This window comes from Centruroides sculpturatus, unplaced genomic scaffold (genome assembly GCF_000671375.1).
Source record: "Centruroides sculpturatus isolate CEXI.00-Female unplaced genomic scaffold, Cexi_2.0 scaffold364, whole genome shotgun sequence".
Lineage (NCBI taxonomy): Eukaryota > Metazoa > Arthropoda > Arachnida > Scorpiones > Buthidae > Centruroides > Centruroides sculpturatus.
In genome coordinates, this window is record NW_019384799.1 from 605285 (window position 1) to 627759 (window position 22475).

General features: G+C 31.7%; 1 protein-coding gene across 1 annotated transcript in view; it reads right to left on the reverse strand.

The window, feature by feature from the left end:
- Positions 1-265: 265 nt before the first annotated feature.
- Positions 266-22475, reverse strand: part of LOC111629506 — a 47174-nt gene continuing 24964 nt past the window's right edge. Inside the window, exons 4-5 of the mRNA XM_023373423.1 lie at positions 7662-7776; positions 266-591 (exon numbers count right to left, since the gene is read on the reverse strand). Of these exons, the coding sequence (XP_023229191.1) occupies positions 514-591; positions 7662-7776 (193 nt within the window). The 3' untranslated portion in view covers positions 266-513. The remainder of the gene's footprint in view (positions 592-7661; positions 7777-22475) is intronic.

Consider the following 22475-nt stretch of genomic DNA (forward strand, 5'->3'; position numbering starts at 1 on the left):
ACCAATTTAATTTAACTAAATTTACAATATTGTAATTAAAATTATACTTATATCATGAAGCACAGAGTTTAATTAATGATATAGCATATAATGCCATAAAATAATTTACTTTACTATATTTATTAGCAAAAATCTAATGTAAGGATCAATTTTTAAATATATATATTTTTTTCCTATATTAATGATTGCTTTTTATTTAATTACAGTTCATTTAACTTGTATATTTGAAAAATGTATATAAATACATTCTTTTTATGTTTCTTGACTGATATTTCTCATTTAAAATAAAAATATTTTATTTATAAATTAGTTTACAAATTATATAAAATAAGGAATCTTATAATAAAAATATAAATAGGAATTGTTAAATTTAGAAATTTTATAATGCCCTACTCAATCTTCAGCAAGTGGAAGTGTTATGAATCTTAACATGTCAGATAAATTTCCAATTCTACAGTTTGCTATAATTTCAAGATCTTTGAGCATTCTGTATGAGTAAACCTGACATAGATATCAGAAAGACATTTCAGGTCGTTGGTTTTCTGGAGGTACTTCCGAACTTTCACCACTTATGTTCAAAAGAGAGACCACCTATAAAATTTAAGTATTATAAAAATAAAAAACTAAAATTAACTTTTAAAATTAATTATTAACACTATATAATTAATATTAAAATTTTAGCATTCTATTCTTTATATTTAAATTAGAAAAAATTAATTTATGCATAACTGAAAGTAATTTATAAATTTTACATGTAAAATTATAATTAAATGAAATCAAAAGCTACCCAATTCCATTCATTTATATTAAATATTTTGCTACATTTTCAACATTAGGTCTACATAAACTATATAAAGAATGTTCATTAATTTTCATTTCTAAATTGAAAATTTTTAACTTTCTGAATTTTTCAAACAAATCTTTAAAAAAAATTAAATCTTTCATAAACTAGGAATTCCCCTGTCAAGCATGACAGAATACTTTTTTACAAGAAAGTAGAGATTGAAGAATTGAGAAGAGTACAAATTTCAAGAAATTCGAGAAATGTTGTTAATATAAACTTTTAAATATTAATTTGCAGAAATACTATCATCACTATAACACTTACATGCAGTGGCGTTACAGGAGTGGAGTCCTGAACACAGAAATTTATCCTACTTTTGGAGAAAGCTCTTATCCGCTAGCACTTTCAGTAGTGTAAAACTATCATCATCAGGCAGTACATAGAATACGATAGTTTAAGCTTTCCAAACGATATTCCAACGGTTGTACAAATTTCAATATCGAATATTTTGAACAATATTTCTGACAGTTCAGCTGATTATGGTTTTAGAATGTTATTTAAAGGTTCTTACATCATAGTGCGTAGATAAGAATGATAATAAATAAAATATCATAGTGAGAAATGGCCGTAAAAGAGCTTAGTTCATGCATGTAGTGCGCACCAAAGCAAAATAAGCATATGAACAACAAAGGAGTATTAATATCTTGGGTTGAGTTGTTTCAAAGCTGTTATTTAAATTTATGGGAGCTTGAAAGTTGGGGAGTTGCACGGTGTGGTAGTAGAAATGTAATGTGTCTCCCAAATAAATAGCTTTTTTTGTTCATTACAGCATTTCAGTAATTTTATTTCGTTCCATAGAGGCTGGTAGTTGTAGTCAAGTACTTTCTTTGCTAATTCTGTAACTGGCCTGTTATTTTTGATGTCTTCTTGATGTTCATGGATACATTAACTTAATTTTCTGGCAGTAGCCCCCACATAACTAGTTTCTTCACCAGATACTGTGTGCTTTAGCAGGATTTGCTAGACACCAGATTTTTCATTCCACTGATACTTAACCCTATCATTACATAGCAGTCTTCTTAGATTTGATTGCGGTGTAATTGATAGAATATAACCATTACTTCTAAAAAGAAGTGCAATTAAAAATATAGGATCTAAGTAGGGTTTTGGGAGATGAACTATTTTTAAGTTTTCTTGATTAGAAAGAAAAGATTGTGGAAATAAACTGTTTTTTACATGATTTTTAAGAAAAATGAATTTTTAGTGCGAGTAACCTGCTTTTAACATGGTAGACAGAATAATGGCTAATTCATCTTCTACTAGCACCTGAGTAGAAGGGAGAAGGTAAGTCCTCCATATTAGCGAAGATATAGCAGAGTTTTTGTAATATGGTGGTTGGTAAGCAGTGGCTGGAATGATTTGTGGAACATTATTATTTCTATGATGGACAGAGAATATAAGCTCCGGAGATGTGTGTATATCTAAGTCTAGGAAAGATATTCTATTGTTTTCTTGCTCTTTGACAGTAAAATTAATTATAGGATAAATAGAGACTAATATTTGAGTATATTGAAGCAAATTCTCATTGGAACCATCCCATGCAATTAACACGTCGTTGATGTACCGTAGATACATAAGAGGATATTGGATCATTAAAGGGGCATTGAAAACCCAATGATCTATATTTCTCATGACCAGTTCAGCTAGAATAGGAGATAATGGGGAGCCCATTGGCACCCATTGTGTTTGTTTATATATTTTTCCATTAAATTGGAAATAATTATTAAAATAATAAGGCGAAGAGCTTCAAGTAGGTGTAAAATATGTGATGCTGGGTAACTAGAATTGAGGAATAGGGTATTTGCCAGCATGATGGCCTCGAAATACGGAACAGAAGGATATAAAGAAATAACATTGACTTTGTAAAATCGGTAGGAACTGGAGGGGAGGTTTCTTAATTTTTGTAAGATGGTAAATTTGGCTTCAGTGGAGGCTGAAGTTACAAACTCAGAGTGTGGGATTAAGGATGTGATATGTTTTGCTAGTGCAGCTTCAAGACGGTACATGGGATGGGAACGTTTGTTGACCAATGGTCTTAGACGCCATGATGGTTTATGGGTTTTGGCCTCAAAAAATAATCTGGGGCATGCCATTTAATTGGAGCAGCCACTTAATTGGGCCAAAATGGATTAGTCCCAACATGTTCCAATTAAGCAGAATCAACTGTATTTGAAAATACCGTACTTCACAAGTATTTGAAACACACACAATAAATCATTTGAACTATTTAATGGAAGGTGTTTGAATTGCTTAAAAATATGGCATTCACTTACAGCAAACTCGCTTCCATGGAGAAGGAAATGGAAGCAGACAGAAATTGTACAAAAAGTCGGGACAGCTCATACCCTCCTATATGACAAGAACATTGTCTACATAATACAAATATAGAAACGAATAGCAAATAGTGAGTCAGAAAATAAATATTTTAAACTCTATCAAGGTAGCTCACATGGGAGCCCATTGGGATCCTATACTTTTGTAAGTAGATGTTACCATTAAAGCAGAAGTAATTGTTTTCAGTAATGAACAAGAAAGTCTCCCATATATCCAAAACTTGTTACAGTAGAACCTCGAAAACTCGGCTCTCGATAACCCCGGATAACTCGGCCACACCCTGGCAGGGCAAAAAAATCCTTAGTTAATTAATTTTCATTATAGACAGCTTTATAAAAGTATAAAAGCTCTCATAAAGTATTTTTCTGAGGTCTGTCTTATCAGGTAAATTACTGTACACAGTGTATTCATTAATTTTCATTTTCATGTAGTAAAGGCTCTATGCCTTCATAAAGGACGTACTTTTCCTTTGTTTAAGGGTATTTGGGCAGTTTATTCTCTGTTATATTCTCAAGTAAACAATACATACAAGTACAGTACAGTATTTTCTGAGGAAACACTCGTACTTATTTTTTTTAACCCCATTCCCGATAACCCGGCATTTTCACAAACTCGGCCACCCTTCGGTCCACATTAGGCCGAGTTTTCGAGGTTCTACTGTATACAGTTAAACCTTTTACGAGGAGAAGGGTATTATCAAGCATGATTGTCTGAAAATACAAAATGGATGAGTATAAAAACACTACATCTAATTTAAAGCAGCAGTATATTTTTGAAGATAATGAACTGATAGCCCTGATGATGGCAAATTTAGCCTCCAAGGATGTGTGGGTGACTAAGTACGATTCTGGGATTAACAACAAGAATCCTTTAAGATGCAGTCTTTTTACTTAAACTTCTAATGTTTTTAGCCAGTTGACAGACCTTCAGGAAACATTGAATAATTCTGATTTTCTGGGATTAGAGAACCAATTTTCTTGGAGAGAGCTTTTTCCAAGAAGTAGGTAGGATGGGATTGCTTCTTTACTAAAGATTGCAATGGCCACCCTAGCTGGTGTGTTTTTGACTCAAAGAACAATCTAGTGTACATGACATTGGAAGGAGGATCAAGTGGCCCAGGTAAAGTTGATGCAATAGTACATAGAGCCACAATTTTCTTGCTTTTGTTAGTACCCTATGGGTGGAATCTTTGTTTAATAAAACAATCAGATTGGCACAGAAACTCATTAGCTTTAAGCAGGAAATTCTTCTCTTCACAAAGTACTGTACAAACTTCTTATCTTTGTCTGAAATGAGGAGTCTTAAGTCATTGTCAGTAAGAAATTCAACAGTTCTATCATGTACAGTGCAGAGGAAGCCTGAGTCACTGGAATGATGTAGCACAGGGATGGGCAACCTGCGGCCTTCGGGCTGCATGCGACCCACAGTAATATTTTTTGTGGCCTGTGTAAAATATGAATAAATATATCAATTTCCCAGATTAAGGAACTTTGCAGCAAAAATTCAAATTTTATTTTCTACAACTTATGTATGTGAATAGTTTTTCCACAATGAATTTAGTAAAAATTAAAGCAAAAAACCAACTAACAGATACATCAGAACTAATTTAAATCTAGCAGTGACTAATATTTAAACAAATATTTCTGACATATTCCATTTACATCAGTTCTAGAAGCTAAATTAAGTATACCTATTATAATTTATAATTATATATGAATAAATAATTGTGATTTACTGGCATTTTCCATCTCTTTTCTCTTGTATGCGACCTGTGTCAGTTCAAGTTTCAAAATGCGGCCCTTACATAAAAAAAGGTTGCCCATCCCTGATCTAGCAGACATGATTTGTGTAAAGATAGCAAGTTCCAATTGAGATTGCAAGTCCATATGTTGACAAGCTTTGAGAGCTGCCAAGGAAGCTGGCATTAGTTGGCCCAACTTTGTTTTAGCAGGAGGGATAAACTTATGGCCTTGTTGTAAAATCTGATAAACACTCCTTGGAACCACCTTTCCATAGTAGTAGCAGTAATATGGAATGTTGATTTCATTTCCATGCTTGGGATGAGAAGAAAAGATTAACCAATGAAGTTAGCTGTTTTTTAACCAAATGTTAACCATTTTAAATTTGAATTTCTTTTTGCATATTGGTTCTATTATAGAATGATTGTAAACATTCCAGAAAATTGATCAAATTGAAAACAGTTCATATGATTCTCAGCAATTCTCATCATTATCAGCTGTAGGTGTTATATAAAAATTACCATGGTTGTTGAAATACTGAATATAAATGAGGTTTGCTTACAAAATCCGCGCGAGCAAAGTCGCGGGTAACATTAGAGTTCTTAATAAATAAATTCCAAATAAATACAACCACCAACATCAAACATTGTTTATTTCAAAAATATTCAAAACCTAATCTTGATACCCATCTTTACTAGTTATTCTTTTTATGCAACTAAAATTAACAAGATTAAAACTTGGCCATGTCTAACAATCTGAAGTTGCATTATGTAATCAAACCTTAATTTTAATAGAGTTAAATTCAATTTTTAAAAATATCATATAAGAGTTTATTGGCAATTTTTTGTGTTTATTTTCAGAATATAATATTTAAACTAAGCCTTTTATAATGCTTCAACTTATAATAGAATCCTTTTAAATTTTATATGTTAGAAACACTGAAAATAATGATACTTTTTTTTAGTATTTTATTTTTCTATATCATATATTATGCATTAGTTTTAAATTCTATAACAGTAGCCAACTTATGTAAATAATAGATTGGGTCATTATGTTTTATATAAATTTTTATTTCTTTTAGTTGAAGTTTTATAGTCAGTTTAATTATACAGGTGGGACAAAAGTCACTTTACCATTTTAAAATGAAATAATGTTTTACTTTTAATTATTTTATATGTTTCTTTTTAACATTATAATGTACACATCTTGGGATATTTTTTTTGGCCAAAATATGAATGATAACATTTTTTAAATGCCTCTAACATTTTCCACTTCACAAAGGCAAGCTCTTTCTATGGTAAAGTGACTTTTGGCTCACCCTGTATTCAAAACATCATTAGAAATTTTAAGAATGAAGAATGTATTGAAATAGTATTGAAGAGATGATATATCATTTTATGTGGGTAAATTTACCATTTCACTTAATATGATTATTAATTTGATTATGCATCAATAAATTAACAATTCAGTTAATTCCGTTTTAATTATATACAGTCGACCCCCCTATAACACGGGTTCCTATAGTTCAGATTCCTATATGATGGTGAAAAAATTGTGATGATATCCATACATGGAAAAACTCCTATAATTCAGTAAAACGTCATCGGGCAGCCGACCTACTTTCCACCATCCAGCGCCACGCTACGGAGAGTTTAGGTGGTAAATTGTGTTTACTATCGTCTGTACAGTATTACATATAAATTAGGTACTGTATATATAATTATATATTAACTTAATTTATTGTAACTTTATTATAATTATACATATACTTTCCGCCGTCCAGTGCCACGTTACGGAGAGTTTAGACGAGTAAGTTGACTTTACTATCGTCTGTACAGTATGTAAATTAGGTACCATAAGTCTAATACAGCACTAATTTTATACATTTCTTATTCAACGGCCATAAAAATTATTTCTGTTAATGATGTCTCCAAAGTTCAATGAAGTTTTCGCAGAAAAATAACTTATCAGAAATTGCGCCTGCCATTTGGTGCGCTGCTCCGTGACGTAAACAAGCTTAAGCAATGGCGATGTTGAACAGTGCACACTCGGTAAGTAATCCTACAATTTTTTGTTTATAGCATAGTTTATACGGATTATTCCCAAAAAAATATACGTGTTTTGGAAATGTTAAGTCGAATTAGTCTAGAAATCAATTAATTTTATGGAAGAAAACCTTTCAAACAGCCGTAGTCCGTAAACTTCACACGTGTCGGGCTGTGATTGGCAAGGTCTCCTAAAACATCAATTTCATAAAAAACGGAACGTATCTACCGTCTTATAGGGGGGGTCGACTGTAATTATGATGAAAAATAATTACTAAAAATATAATTAACTTAACAATAAAACATTCAATTTTAATTGTAGTTTTTAGATTAACAAAGACAAGTCTATTTTCTTATTTTATACTATAATATTAATGAAGAGGAATTAAAAATATCCAACACACACATCACAATCATATTATTACTATTATTAAATTATTTTCATAATGGATGGGGTGATGGTGGTGGAAGTAGTAATAGTCTTGTAATCATACATAATTATTTTTATAACACTACTTTATAATTAATTAATGATTAGTAGTTATGCAATCTCTTGAACTACCTTAGCTTGTATACTATGCCTCTGCTTTCTTGGAGATCAAAAATTAAAAATATCATAATAGACTAGACAGAGAAGTATAATTATTATTATTTTTATATAAAAAATATCAAAATTACTTTATAAAGCAATTATTTTACCTGTTTGAATTTGGCTCGGATTTTTTGTAATCGTTCTGTGGATTCTTCTTCATGCATACTTGTCTGAGAAAAATTTTTTGTCATTTCTAACAGTGACCTTAGAGCAATTAGCTTTCTATTAAATAAAAAAGTTAATTATAAATATCCTTAAAATAAACTAAGTGAAAATAGATAAAACATTCATAAGTTAAATTTTGCTATAATTTCTTGTGGATAACCCATGAGATCTGTGTTTAAAAGTTAATTTAAAAGTAGATATGGGCTATTTGATAATATGAATAATCTACCAATTTTAACTCACAATTATAAATTTCATCTAAACCAGGATTTCCAACCTCTATCATGTATCAATCTTTTAAGAAATATTTTATCATCAATGCCTTTACACACACAATTAGCATATTTTTAATAAATGTTTTTGACAAGACTATGTCTTGTTTATAAAATTGTACTAACTGCTGTGTTACCAGCTTAGAGGTATGAAGGAGTACATGTCAGGAAATGCAATTTGGCACAGAGTATTAGGTGCACAAATCATGTGCGCGTAAAAAAACCAGACTTATAGGTACTCGGGACCAAGAACAGAGTCAAAATAAAATACAAAATGATGACTCTCTCTACAAACAGGAAAACCAAAGTCAGGTGGTGAGAGCACCACCCACAGGAAGAGAACTCTGAACCTAGGAAATGAACTCTGACCCTAGGACTGGACACACAAAATTTTCTTTGTTAAATAAAATTTGTAATCTAATTTTGTAAATTTGGGAGTGCTTCAAATATCACATTAAAACAGAGTTTTATGTTGTTACAAGTAGGTTTTTTAACACTATCTAGTATACATAGCCCTCAGTTTACGCTGCAGTTCCGTTCCTGCAAAAGCCAGTGCAAATCGAATCAGTGTAAAATGAACCCATATTTACAGTGAGGTGTAGGGTTAGATTCTACATAAGTGAAAAATAAACAAATAATTTTGTTTATTAATACAATATAATATAAAATACATTTTAAAAATTAAAAAAATTATATGTATTTTATCATAAAATAAAGTGAAATGTTTTTATTAAAAAATTTTATTTTCAGATCTCTTACATTTTTCGGAAAAAAGTATCCATCTTTAATTGCTTACATTTTTGTTTTCTTTCATTGAGAATTTCGGAACATGGTTGAATGGATGCGATGATGTTTTTACATTTGCACTTCGCTCCCAATTATTGTCTAACTCACAAAGTTCATCCGTCAAACTTTCCATAGTTGAAAGAATACATTAACCTGACGTAGGAGAGCGGAGACACTGATTGGGTCGACCACCGGTTGCCGTAGCACATGTATAAGGTCAGTTTGAGCAGGATAATTCAAGGTGGCTAAGGAGTGATAGATATCGTCTGGCTAATAAAAAAAGTATTGGCTGGCCAACGAGAAGTAGATTTGTCTCACTAACAGTAGTTTGTGATCGCTGGAAGTGCTACTGCATCGTAAGGTGTTTTCCTGAATAAACTGATACGAGATACATTCATTGGCACTATGGATTTGGACTCCATTTATTGCACTATTAAGTTTGATAACTTGACTCGTGGGTACCTAAACGTTTAGTGTTTTAATATTACTTTAATGCAAATGTATATATACCCAATAATATTAAACAGAAAAACTAAATATATTCAATAAAAATCTTTGTTTTAATGAATGTGCAATGTCATGGCTCGGTAAATACGTCAACATTGAAATGAAAATCAGTCTGGAGAGAAAACTGGGAAATTACACCGCAAAACGGCAAATTGCTTAGTGGCGTTATTGTGAATCGGCGTAAATTGAGCCGGCATAAACCAAGGGCTACCTGTATAGTAAAATTGTGGGTGGGACAGATAAAAATTTGACATTATATTAGGGTTGTTGTTACATCCAGTGACATTATAATCAGGTTAAACTGTATATTGCTTTTGCAAAATAAAAAAATAATTTCAGACGATACAATAACCACAATTATTTTTCAAAAATGGGAAATTTTCATTATGCATCGACAAAAATTCAACCCGGGCCAACACACAACAGAGAGAAATTTTGAAATTGGATAGGTTAATTTCATCGAAAATGCATCGTGGACGGCCTTGTAGTCCTGGCCGGCAAAGTTTGAACAATTGCGCCCAAAAGCAGCGATAACAAAGAATGAGAACAAGACCCACCTTGAGCATCAAAGTTATTCCACTTAGTAGTGAGTCTCCGAGACATAGTCTTGTCCCAAATACAGTTTTGCCGTTTTACTTGTTATATATGAAAAGTTTTGAAAATGATAGTGAAAAATATTTTCAAGAATTTTTAAATGATTGTATTAGTAAGTAATTTAACAATATTAAAATAATATATTCATCGTCTTTATTGACTGTATCTAAAAGTAAACAAAGCCTGAGGCAAGTCACGTGACTGGACCTATTTCAACTTCCAGTAGAACATGGATGGTGTGTTAATAGTCGATGCGAAAGACCTCGTGTGTATCAGTCACAATCATTTCTGTTCCAAAAAATGTCCAGCGAATATTATAAAGGTTTAGATGAATTAAGCAGGCATAGGTATAAGCAAAAATTAATGTTCAACAAGCAAGAACTGCCCAATCCAATGGACGACAATTTAGCAAAAATGTTATTTCATGATAACATGAAAGCATGGCCTAAGATCATGTTAGTGGATCTCTATGCCTACTTTGTAGATCAGCTCTGCTTTTACACAAAACAACAAGTGAAAAATTATACTTCACTTGAGTGTTAGTGAGTGGAAAGGTGAAAGAAATCACTGTTTACCCGTTGACAGATCTGAAGGTAAGAATTAAATTTGCTACTTTAGCACCTGTTGCAAAACAAGTTAGAGTGTGAAATCTTTATTTATAATGTTTAGTAAATTTAAAATATACATAAACAAAAGATAATTTTTCATAGCTAAAGAAATTCTGAAGACTAACCTCTTGTTTCACAACCCATGATCTCGAGTTTGTAAACAACTGCCTAAAACATTTTTTCCCTAGATTTGCATGTTAAAAGGAAAAATAGTCTGGGCAGAAGAAAACATTTCAACATCCCTGCACAGTGGTGCAAATTAATACAGTAGAACCTCGAAAACTTGGCCTAATGTGGACCGAAGGGTGGCCGAGTTTGTGAAAATGCCGGGTTATCAGGAATGGGGTTAAAAAAAGATAAGTATGCGTGTTTCCTCAGAAAATACTGTACTGTACTTGTATGTATTGTTTACTTGAGAATATAACAGAGAATAAACTGCCCAAATACCCTTAAACAAAGGAAAAGTACGTCCTTTATGAAGGCATAGAGCCTTTACTACATGAAAATGAAAATTAATGAATACACTGTGTACAGTAATTTACCTGATAAGACAGACCTCAGAAAAATACTTTATGAGAGCTTTTATACTTTTATAAAGCTGTCTATAATGAAAATTAATTAACTAAGGATTTTTTTGCCCTGCCAGAGTGTGGCCGAGTTATCCGGAGTGCCGGGTTATCGAGAGCCGAGTTTTCGAGGTTCTACTGTAGCATTATTGTAAACCGTCACTGCACATGTATGGCTGGGTATGCAAATTTTATATTAATATTAGATTATTATTATTATTTACTGACCAAGATATAATTTTAGTCTTGGTGAAAGTTGCAGCCACCTTGGTGCATTACTTTTAACAATAGAAGCAACACTGAAAGCTAATGAAGAAACTCCATGCACTTCTCTTTCACGTTCACGGAAGAAATTTAACAGAGAGGTAATAATGTTCTGTAATGGTACCATTATTAAGAATCATTACGTAAACCGTTTTTACTGTGTAATTTTTATTAAAATTATTCATTTACATAATGTAGGTTGAACCAAGCCAAATTTCAAATATTTGTTTTTCAAAATCAAAGCATAATAATCCATTCCTACCAAACAAAAAACAGATATATTATCACATCCTCCAACTCCAACACTGTTGGATCAGAAATTTTTCCTGGAATCTCTGAAGGTAATTATATATTTACAAAATATAACTAATGTCTTTATAACTCTATCAGTTATGATTTTTACTAAAGATAGATTTATGTTGTTGTTCATGAATCAGGCCACTGGTAAAAAAACATCAATCATAGAAGTCACTCTGTCTGAAAGTGATGAAACAGAAACAGCCAGCGAATCAGAATTTGACTTAGCACCAAACGAACAGTCACCTGAACCATCAATTATTCATAAAGTTCTGTGTTTCAAGGATGTTTCATTATCACGTACTGAACTTGAAAACAAACTCATCAACGAAATCAAGTTAACAAAACAGGAAATTCAGTTAGTGGAATCTCAAACTAGAAATCAAGCAAATGAGGATTTGTGGTGGAAGTATCGAAAAGGAAGATTAACTGCATCTCTGTTTGGTCGCATTCTTAGATGTAAAACCGCACACAAAAGCATTGTAAAAGATGTAATGCAGTATCAAGAGGAACTACATGTCAACAGCATTGAATGGGAGAAGAAGAATGAGTCAGTAGCAAAAAGCTTATTTGTACAAAGAATGTTACCACTGCACTCAAATTTTCAGCTTAGCAGTACTGGTCTGTTTATTGATGAGGCACAGTCATTTCTTGCAGCAATACCAGATGGTCTTGTTACCTGTGACTGTTGTAGTTCGGCACTATTAGAAATAAAGTGCTTATGTTCTAAGAGGCATTTCAGTGTCAGAGAAGCTAAGCCAGAATTTCTAGATGAAAATTTGCAGCTCTGTGAAGAACATGAATATTACACACAGATACAAGTACAGATGAGGATTGCAAAAGTCAAGAAGTGTTTTTTGTATGTTACAGTGCTAATGATGTACGTGTACAAAAAATTAATTTTAATCTGGTTTTCTAGCAACATATAGTGCAAAAAAACTCATCATTTTACTTCAATTACATAGTAACTGAAATATTTTCAGAATCTGTTAAAAAAGAATTGTTGTTAGTTAGAAACACCTGTTTATGTAAGGGAATGAAATCGGGAACTGTGATTTTGTGTAGTATGTGCGAATGTGCTTTTCATATTAAGTGTGTAAATTAGTCTAGAACAAAACAAAACTGAAAGTGTGAATCATGCAACAGCAAATAAATAAATGAACAAATAAAAATCAAACCTTTTTTTTTATTTATTTAATCAGTGGAGAGTTTAAATTGCACAAAGCTGCAACAACTGTTAATATTTTGTCAATTGTCGCCATATCAGCATCACTTTCTCGTTTGATCAATGAAATCGGCATCATTGTTGAAAGTGTGAAGGTCCGAAACCCTTTTTCTGTTTTAGATCAGTATAAATCTAGGAATTTTCCTAGTAAAAGAGAAAAGGGGGACTTCTACGGTCAATGACCGAGACAATCTCCTCGAATAAGAAAAAAAAGGAGAATGTTAAAATATCAATAAGAGAAATCATCTCTATTTGTTTAACAGTAATTCTATAGACGTTAGTATCAACAAGAAGGGAATAAGAGATGTTTCTTATCACCTCTTGGTTGCACGTAACACGTGGTTACGGCAATAAATCGCCTTGTTCATAGTCAAACACGACGTTTGATATAAACAATATCTAAATAGTTGACCAGGTTAAAGAAATTATTGTCAAATGATTGTTAATTTATGGATGAGAGCCATCAAACCTATAGGAATTTATATCATAAAATCATATCATTTTGACACCAATAACAATAAATTAAACAAACTTCTCTTAGTCATTTGTCCGAACTATCTAGATCCAAATATCAACACACTAGCAGGTGTGTGGATAAATCATTAATAACGTCATAGTTCTCACCCCCTCAAAATTAGTATATAGAGGGCTCGGCCCAGATATCGGGGTGGCTTTCAAGAAAACAGCAACCAAGGGATTAACTACCTTCAACACTGACCATCGACACCGGACGTATAAGCAAAAAGGCTCGTCTATCTACAAATTAGTAAGTAGAATTCTCTCCCTTCTCTCAGGTGGACTGGGGCTAATTCCTAAATAGATTTTAAGAAGGATCAAAGAATATCCTCTATCGTAAATATGCGAGATGTATGCCGGAAAACCGCCTATTGTAACCTCGGTTAGAGATTAGCAGTATTATTAATTATTGTAACCTTTTCAAATATATCATTAGTTAATTAAATATATATATATATGTTATCTTAAATATGTGTGTTTACTCGTACTCGGTTAACACCTTATCGACTTATCCGCGACATCCCACTCGATTTTCGCCCTCCTAAATTGCCATCCACTGACCCTGTGAGCGGGACTCACCTCCCCGTTGTCGGAAAACGGCTTAAGCTTTGATGCTTAAACCCCGATTCTCACAAAAGTATTCTATAATTTTTCATTCTTCCAATAGCTCATTCAACGTGAACTTGTATTCTTGACATTGCACGAGAATTGGTAACATCAGAACCAGCCAACTGATTTTTACCTCTGGTGCTACATGGAACCAGAAGGCAAACAGATTTTGAGGCTAACAGATCTGTTATTTGAAAACCCCGATTGGCTAACACTGTATCGCCCATCTAGTAAATCAAGTAGACCACTTTCTTTGGTAAGAACCTTGTCGCTGACTCTACCTCCCCATGCCTTAGATATAAAACTCACACAACCATTAGGAGCTATGGCAACCAAAAATTTAATGGTATTGTTGCTCTTGTAGTTGGAGTAAGTCTGGCACCTGGCCAGCAAATTACTGGGTTTTTCAATAAAAACTTCACTATAGTCGATAATACATCTTATTCCTTCAAAGTCTGGATGCTTGTAGCAAGAAGGCAAGCACTTTCTGATTTCTTATCTGGAAGGCCACTTAATCAAAAATTTTAAACTATTATATAATGCAAAACTTCTAACTATTCATGAAAGATTTTGCTGACCATTGAAGATGGTATTTGAAACCGTACAGCAAGAGATTAGGAACATTGAATGTTCCTAATCTCTTGCTGTACGATTGAGTTTATCTTGAGTTTAGTACGATTGAGTTATCTTTGGTACTCTTGAGTTTATCTGAGCAGTTTTTGTTAGTACTAACAAAAACTGCTCAGATAAACTCAAGTGGGTTGATAAAGTTGGTTTCCAGAAACGTTTCAAATAAGCAATGACACACTCAAAAATGTCAACACTATTTATTCCTGAATAAAAATTTAATGCTTATCATCTGTTAAAATAAAATCTGTATCGCTCATGGTCACTGTCTTCTGAAAGTAGTTCGCTCGTAACGTCTGGGTGTCCAACTTCAACTGCAATTCAGCATTTTCTTGTTGAAGTTGTTCATTTCTCTCTACCAACTCACAGTATAACTGCTTTGGTGTGGTAACTTGTTCAACAGCACATTCTTGAGATTGCACTGATTCAGCCACTGCAGCAATTTCATAGTTGTTGTTAGAAGTGTCTGTAAAAAGAAATGAAAGAACATCTCATAAAATTAAATTTATGCTAATTACAATACTATTCAAACTAGTATCAGAGCTAAATTTATACTAGTTGAAGTGCATAGTTGTTGACATACAGAAGTTAAGCAACAGCTGAAATTAACACTTGTTCTACTTGCTCACATATACAAAATAAAATTAATTTTGTCTTCATTGTGTTATATTACATTGACTTCAGTATGATTTCCAGAAGACAAGAAACATTTTAATCCTCTTTTAATACTTTAACATTTTTTGCCATTAAAATGCTAGTAACTTTTTAAAATATCTGATTCATTAACCATGATCTAATTACCAAATTAATAAACTAGTTATGGAAGTTACTAACTTCCTGGCTTTGAGAATGGTACTAAAAAGTTGAACCTTGATTAACATAAATTCATAAATGCTTTATCTACTGGTAAGAACAAAATTTTTATCCAGTGTCAACATTAAACATACCTGAAGCAATTATTTTTCTTCTTTTTTTTTAATTGTTCAAACCTTGCAACATTTTGATGAATTTGCTTCTCATTACATATTGTGTTTGGTAGAAATAATGTAGAAGCCCAGTCAGGGTTATTCTGCTCTGATGAAAGAGCACCTGTAAACACAGTAAAATCAAATGTTTACATTTACACAATCGCTAATTGTGAAGTTCGTAACAATCTTCATATGCTTTTAAATGAATTCTTGCATACCTGAAATGAAATGTTGTGAACACAGCCTACTTGAAGTTGACGGTTGCCAGTTTTTCGAGCAATGGCTGACACCCAACTCTGTGCTGAGGTTCTTGTTTTGGGAAGCAAAACATCTTAATTTTGGATAATAAATTCATCCCAGACCGCATGCTGCAGACTACTGCTACACAACACATACCACTTGATGTCATTTCAGTGAAGATTATAAAAGATTACATTTGCAAGAAGTGTTCGGAACAGATATTGTTTACTTGGGTATGCAAGGAAACAAAGCGAACCAGAAGTATTGTAGCTGTACGCTATATTTTGTATATATTAATATATTAATTTAAGTTTAGTTTAGTTTCTTCCTTCTATCCTTTGCCCTTTTGTTCCATCTCTTTCTAGAACTTTCCTATCTTAATCCCTGTCCCTTGGGTGGGATGACCAGTTCCGAGAAACGAAAGAACAAAGGAGTTAGAATAACCCTTAGAACAAGGATAGAAAGACAAAGGGCATTTGAGGACAGAACGGCGAGGTGTACGGAAGTGGAGAGTGGGCACTCCGGGTCGCTTAAGCAACAAACGGAGATATTGAAACGAAGTTAAAAAAAAGGTTCTTGTCCGGCGACAGCGAAAAAGGAATTTAGAAAAGAAAATATAAATTATAAAGGAAGACGATGACGAGTCGAATTAGAGAAAGTCATCGTGTGGCATCCCACCCGACAGTACAATCAATCCGAACACACCAACAAAAATCCCGGGTGTTTCTTTCCCTATCGTATGTATTCTTCCTTCATTCTTCTACTTTTATTCTTCTCTTTAACTAGTATTAAGTTAGCATATAAGATAAGGTCAGGCCCTATTTGTTATCGCGGTCAGAAACGGTACCGTATGTTTTAATCTAAATATTGTCATAGTAGTAATCTCATACCGTCGTGTTGTATTGTGACGTTGGAATCCATAATAAATATAATTTTTATGCGCAAAATTGTTTCATTGTATAACATAATTTTGCCCTTATCACTCACAGTATCAATAGTCCAGGATGTTTTGGTGCTGGTGCTGCCATCTGGCATGATGAATACAGTCAATACGCAATAGCATTACTTTCTGGATTTTGCTATTAAAATTTAAACAAAAGATGTCACTACCATTTTGATTTAATTTTTTCACTTTTTAAACTATAATGTAGTAATCTTCTTTGCATTATTTAAAACATTAATACACAATTATTATTAAGTAACTTCCAAGTCAGAAGACACATAATTTCATACAACTTCCAAAAGTAATTAAATGAATGAAACAGTTTCAGCATCTTATTAAATTATCTGACCATTAAAACCCATCAGGTATTTACCACATAAAAAAAATTCATTTTTTTCTGAACAGAATGATTATTATTATTTGATAAAAAAATAATTATATAAAATAATGATAAAATCTTTTTCATTTGATGGCAGTTTTGTATTTTTGACAATTCATTTGACATTCAGTCTCCAATATTTTGTTTTCTTTGGTTTGGTAATGATTTCATGTAGTCTAAAAATGTCCTTTAACAAAATCAAAATGTTTGTGATTAAAAGTTTTCTGCTGGAATTTTATGGTTTATTGTGCTAATGAATTTACAGCTATCCAGTTATGATATTGTATGATCACTTATTTTATAATTATGTAAGGAACCAAGTCTGAGCTTTATTTTTATTTTACTTTTATTTTGCTTTCATTATATTTTGTTTGGGGCTTATGTTTATTTAAGATGAAGGTTTCCTCACCATTCACCTTAGTAACTTAAAAATAGAAGAAAAACCAACTCACCGACGAAAGAAAAGCGCCGTAGAAAAACTCGCGCACACTTGCGCTTCCCAAGCGGAAAAAAGTAAGTCCGCACCAAGAAAAAGGGGGGAGACCCCACAACCCAGTTAGGAATCGCTAAACCTTTAAGTGTTAAAGCATCCCGATAATTGTTAAAAAGAATAATGTAAAAGGTTAGCGAAGTATTGTCGGAAAATAATCTGCCAGATAAACAAGAAAAATTTAATGTTACAGATAAGTATGTAAATGAGGAGAGTGAGCTCATTCAGAATTGTGACGTCACCTCACACTATAAAGCCTCTAACTCAAGTGAAAACGAACGAGGTGAATTCCTGATAGCAACGAGCTTTGGTGAGCTTCGTAGCAGTGAACGAGAGAGGTGTCCGATAGGATTTTGAAGTTATTCGATTTGTGGATCGACGATTATAGAAAGTCTTGAGAGTTTGAGGAAATAGGTTCCTAGTATATTGAGGTGACGATTAGGATCTTTAATTTATAAGAATTATTGTTTATAAGTTAATTCTTTGATTTTGTCGAATTCCAAAGGGGAATAGAATTAAGTTAGAAATAGATTGATTTGAGTTTGTCGGATTGATTCTTGTTGAGTTTCATTGAATAAATTATTGTTTGATTTTTACTAAATACTGTATAGAGTTTATTAATAGAAGTTTAATTAAATATTTGATTTTTGTTATTGACAAACTTTGTCATTATTTAATTCGGTGCACGCTTAAAGTCCAGGCCTGGCACACTAACGCGAATCCGCGTAAAGTACCCGTTAGGGAACGGCTATTTCCGGCACACAGTAGTGTCGATAATCGTTGGAAAGTCGAAAAAAATAATATAGTACTTTACAATTATATCTACAATGAAGCGATAATGGAAATGAAAATGGATAAAAATGAAATCATTTAGATCAGTGTTTTTCAACCTTTTTTATCTCATGGCAACATTTGGATCTATAATTAAATTTCTGACACAAATTTTCATGGGGGAAAATTGCATAATTTAAAATTGTGTTCGTAAGCAATCTATTGCAATATTACTTGCGACTTAACCTCATTCTTTTTGTCTTTATTTTTTGTGAATTAAATAAAGCAGTGTTGCTGTTTCTTAAAATAGCAGTAGAGTACAGTAATACCCCGAACTTACGCGATTGGTGGGACCGAGCAATAACCGCCTAAGTCGAATTCGCGTAAATCGGGGTATATTTTCGCAATTTGTGTAAAATCCAAATCTGACGTATGTAAGCTAATAAATGTTCTTGTTAACCTTACCTCGCCTTTTGATTCGTTCACGGTTACAAGAAATCACCACATAGAGTCTCTCAAGTATCCATAGATATAACAAACACAGAAATAAATAACATAAATAAATTGTAGCTATGCGTCGATTCCGCGTGGCACGTTTGAACATGTAAGCTAAACAATAGTGTGCGGGGTGTGAGTAATCAAGTCTTATGTGGCTTTCAAACAAAAGACGAATTGACGAGATTTGAAAATCATGTAACTCCGGGTTCGCGAAAGTCGGGGTAGCGTATGTCAAGGTATTATTGTACAATAATACTTATTTAAATTAATAACTTTCATTTACATAAGAAAAGCAATTAATATTGTCTTAATTTCCATTTAAAAGTGGCATGATAATTGCCTTTAGAAACCTGACCAATGTCCCGCTACTTATAAGTTAAAATAATTTGAACTAAACATGGATAATTATAGATACATTTTTTATTAACAGAAAATTTCTTTTTAAATGAAATAACCCAGTATTCTACTCATGTAATTTTGCTTATGAATATATATCTTACTACATTATGCATACATTTATTCATTAACAATGAAAAATCATATAATCAATTTAAAGAGATTTTAATTTTGACATGTACACTTATTGCTCTTTGGGCTTCTTTCCAAAATAGTTTATTTAATAACCTTAAAAAATTTTTGCAGCACACCTACAATCCTTTTGTGGGACACTGGTTAAAAATCACTGTTTTAGATGATACCTTCTAAATTACCACCAGTAAATGTCATATTTCAATGACCATTTTGGAGATGCATGATATATGCTTGCATGGGTCATGTAAAGGTTTTATTTTCATTCTATTAGTTTTCTGTGGGAATATTACTAATGAAGTTTATGAAATGTCATGGGTTATCTGCAAAAAATTACCATAGATAAAATTTCAGCATAAGAACAGATAATGCAACTGAAATACTTTTTTAGCAATTAATGTCAAAAACATTTATTTGCCAAGAACTAGAAAAAAATATTTTTAGCAAATAAAATACAAATCATATACTTGTTTAAAAAAATGCATTTAAGTATTTAAGTAATTTTAAAAGCAAAATAATCAGAAGTAAAAAGTTATAAATTACTTAATAATAGAGTAGAAAACTTTAAAAATAAAAAAATATTTTAAATTAAATATGAAAAATGTTCAACTACTTTTGTCAAATGTTCAAGTCTTTTGAAGATGAATCATTTAATTCATCCTCAAAGACTTCAAAAATGAACATAGTTACTATGGAAAACTTTTCTGAGGATGAATCAGTTGATTACAATATCTTTCATATTGTATGTTTTTTAATTAAAATGACTGTAATCAAACAATTATTAAGTTAAAACTAAATTATAAATTAAATATCAAGTTATTTCAAAATTACATAAAGCAACTGACATATTGACATAATACTAGATTATTAATGGTTCTCAATTTTTTTTTATGACTATTTCCATAACTGATAGTAATAATGAATAAAGTAAAAATTTAATTAATGAGAAAATAACACAAAGAGCATAAATAACTAGTAATGTACAAAATAAATGAGGCAAAATTCAAACAATGTGCCAAATGACATGCCAAATTTAGAACCAGTAAATTCACAAAAACATTAGAGAAGAGATCAACAGAAAGATTAAAGTGGAAAGCTAAAATAAGAAATAACTTTATATAAAAGCAATTAATTACAAAATTGTCTTATAATAAGCATAAAAAAAATATTAATTGATTTACTGAAAAACTGATTGTTATGAAGAAACCTCATATAAAACATTATATTAAATCAATTACTGTAACAAACTAAAGAACTAATCCAGGTAATATCTTCTCAAGCTTTACTTGTAATACACAGTTAAGTTCTCAAATCACCACCTTGTACAGATATATTTCTTAATGTGGTAACATTGTCACCAACATCAAAACTGAGATGCATATCTATGATTTATTTACAAGTAATTGATTGAATACTCAATCTGATAGTGGAATCAAGAAATTGTAACATAATTTTATTTAATGCTTAACATGTTATAAATAAGATCACAAGTAAATTTTTTTTTACATTGTCTTAAACAATTTATTGGGTTGTTCAGAAAGTAAGTTCATTCTTTTCCCGTGAAAAAAAAAACAATCTTTTTATAATAAATAAATATTTTATTGAATTATATATCAATCATCTTGGTCAAATACCTGTTGTCATCGTTTTTGGTAGTAGCATGATTTCACATTCTTAAAAGTTTTTATCGTTGCTTACAAAAAACTGATCCAAGTGATTTTTGACATTGTCATTTCAAGTAAATGTCTTGCAGTGAAAAAAAATTTGTATAGACCGGAACAAGTAATAATCCGAGTGTACTCAATCTGGCAAATATGGTTGGTGTGACAGCACGTCCCATCTAAGTTATAACAGTTTCTGACAAGTTACCAAACTTGTGTGAAATTTGACATTATCGTGGTAAAACACTACACCTGTTTTGTTGATCAATTCTGGCTGCCTTTTCTGTTTGATATTACTCAATTTGTTTACTCAATGGCAATACACTTTCAAATCAATTGTTAAATTGTCTGGTAAAAGCTCAAAAAAAAATTTCCAAAAAAATCCAACAAAAGAGAGCATCTCTCTTTAAGAACATGCGGAACCCATATATCGAGCTTTGAAATGAAACCAATTTGTTTCAAGAAATCATAAACGGTTCAATTTGACAAATTTAATCTCTTAGTGATTTCATGTGTTGTTATTTGGCAGTTTGCTTCAATCAGTGCCTTCATTTTGTTTTCATTGGCTTCAACTGGCCATCCAGAACGTGGTGCATCTTCAATATTGAAATTGCCAGAACGAAATTTTGTAAACCAGTTTTGGCATTGTCGTTCTGTCAACACATCATCTCCATACATGTACCCCAATTTTTTCCTTGCTTGAACAGCATTTTGATTTTTTGGTAATAAAAAAGCAAAATATGACGAAAATGATGCTTTCAATCTTCCATGTTTGATGGGACACGAAAAATAAACAATTGCACAAAATCAAACAAAATTTTTTACAAATAAGCCTTAAAACGCTAGCTGTCAAAATATATATAGATAATACGATTTAGAATGAAAATGGCGGGAAAAATACGATTAATCCATCTAGTAGTAAAAAAAACGAACTTACTTTCCGAACAACCTAATAAAACATTTCTCACATTTTTAGACTGACTTAACAAATCACTGTCATGCTATTAGCATCTAACTGTTAAAAATGCTGCATATACATTAATACATTGTCTGCTACCTGTGCAATTGTTGATATCTATTGGGTTTCATCACTGTTTTCTTTTGATATTTTATTTCATTCTAAGTTCTAATTAATTTTGTTTTTATATTTATTTTTTTTAATTCTTTTGTTTACAAATAATTTTTAAAGCATGTTCTTAAACTTTCAAAAGTCTATTCTTAGTTATATTTTCAACTTTTGTTTTAACTTTTATGATCTAATGATGATTCAGACCTAAATTCAATATATTAATTATGATTCACATCTGAAGTTGGAGTAAAACAGCTCCAAAAAATGTTTAATTCAGAAATAAAGTTTCAGCTTCCATAAACCGAGTAATTTATGGAATTTAAATATTTTAGTGATGA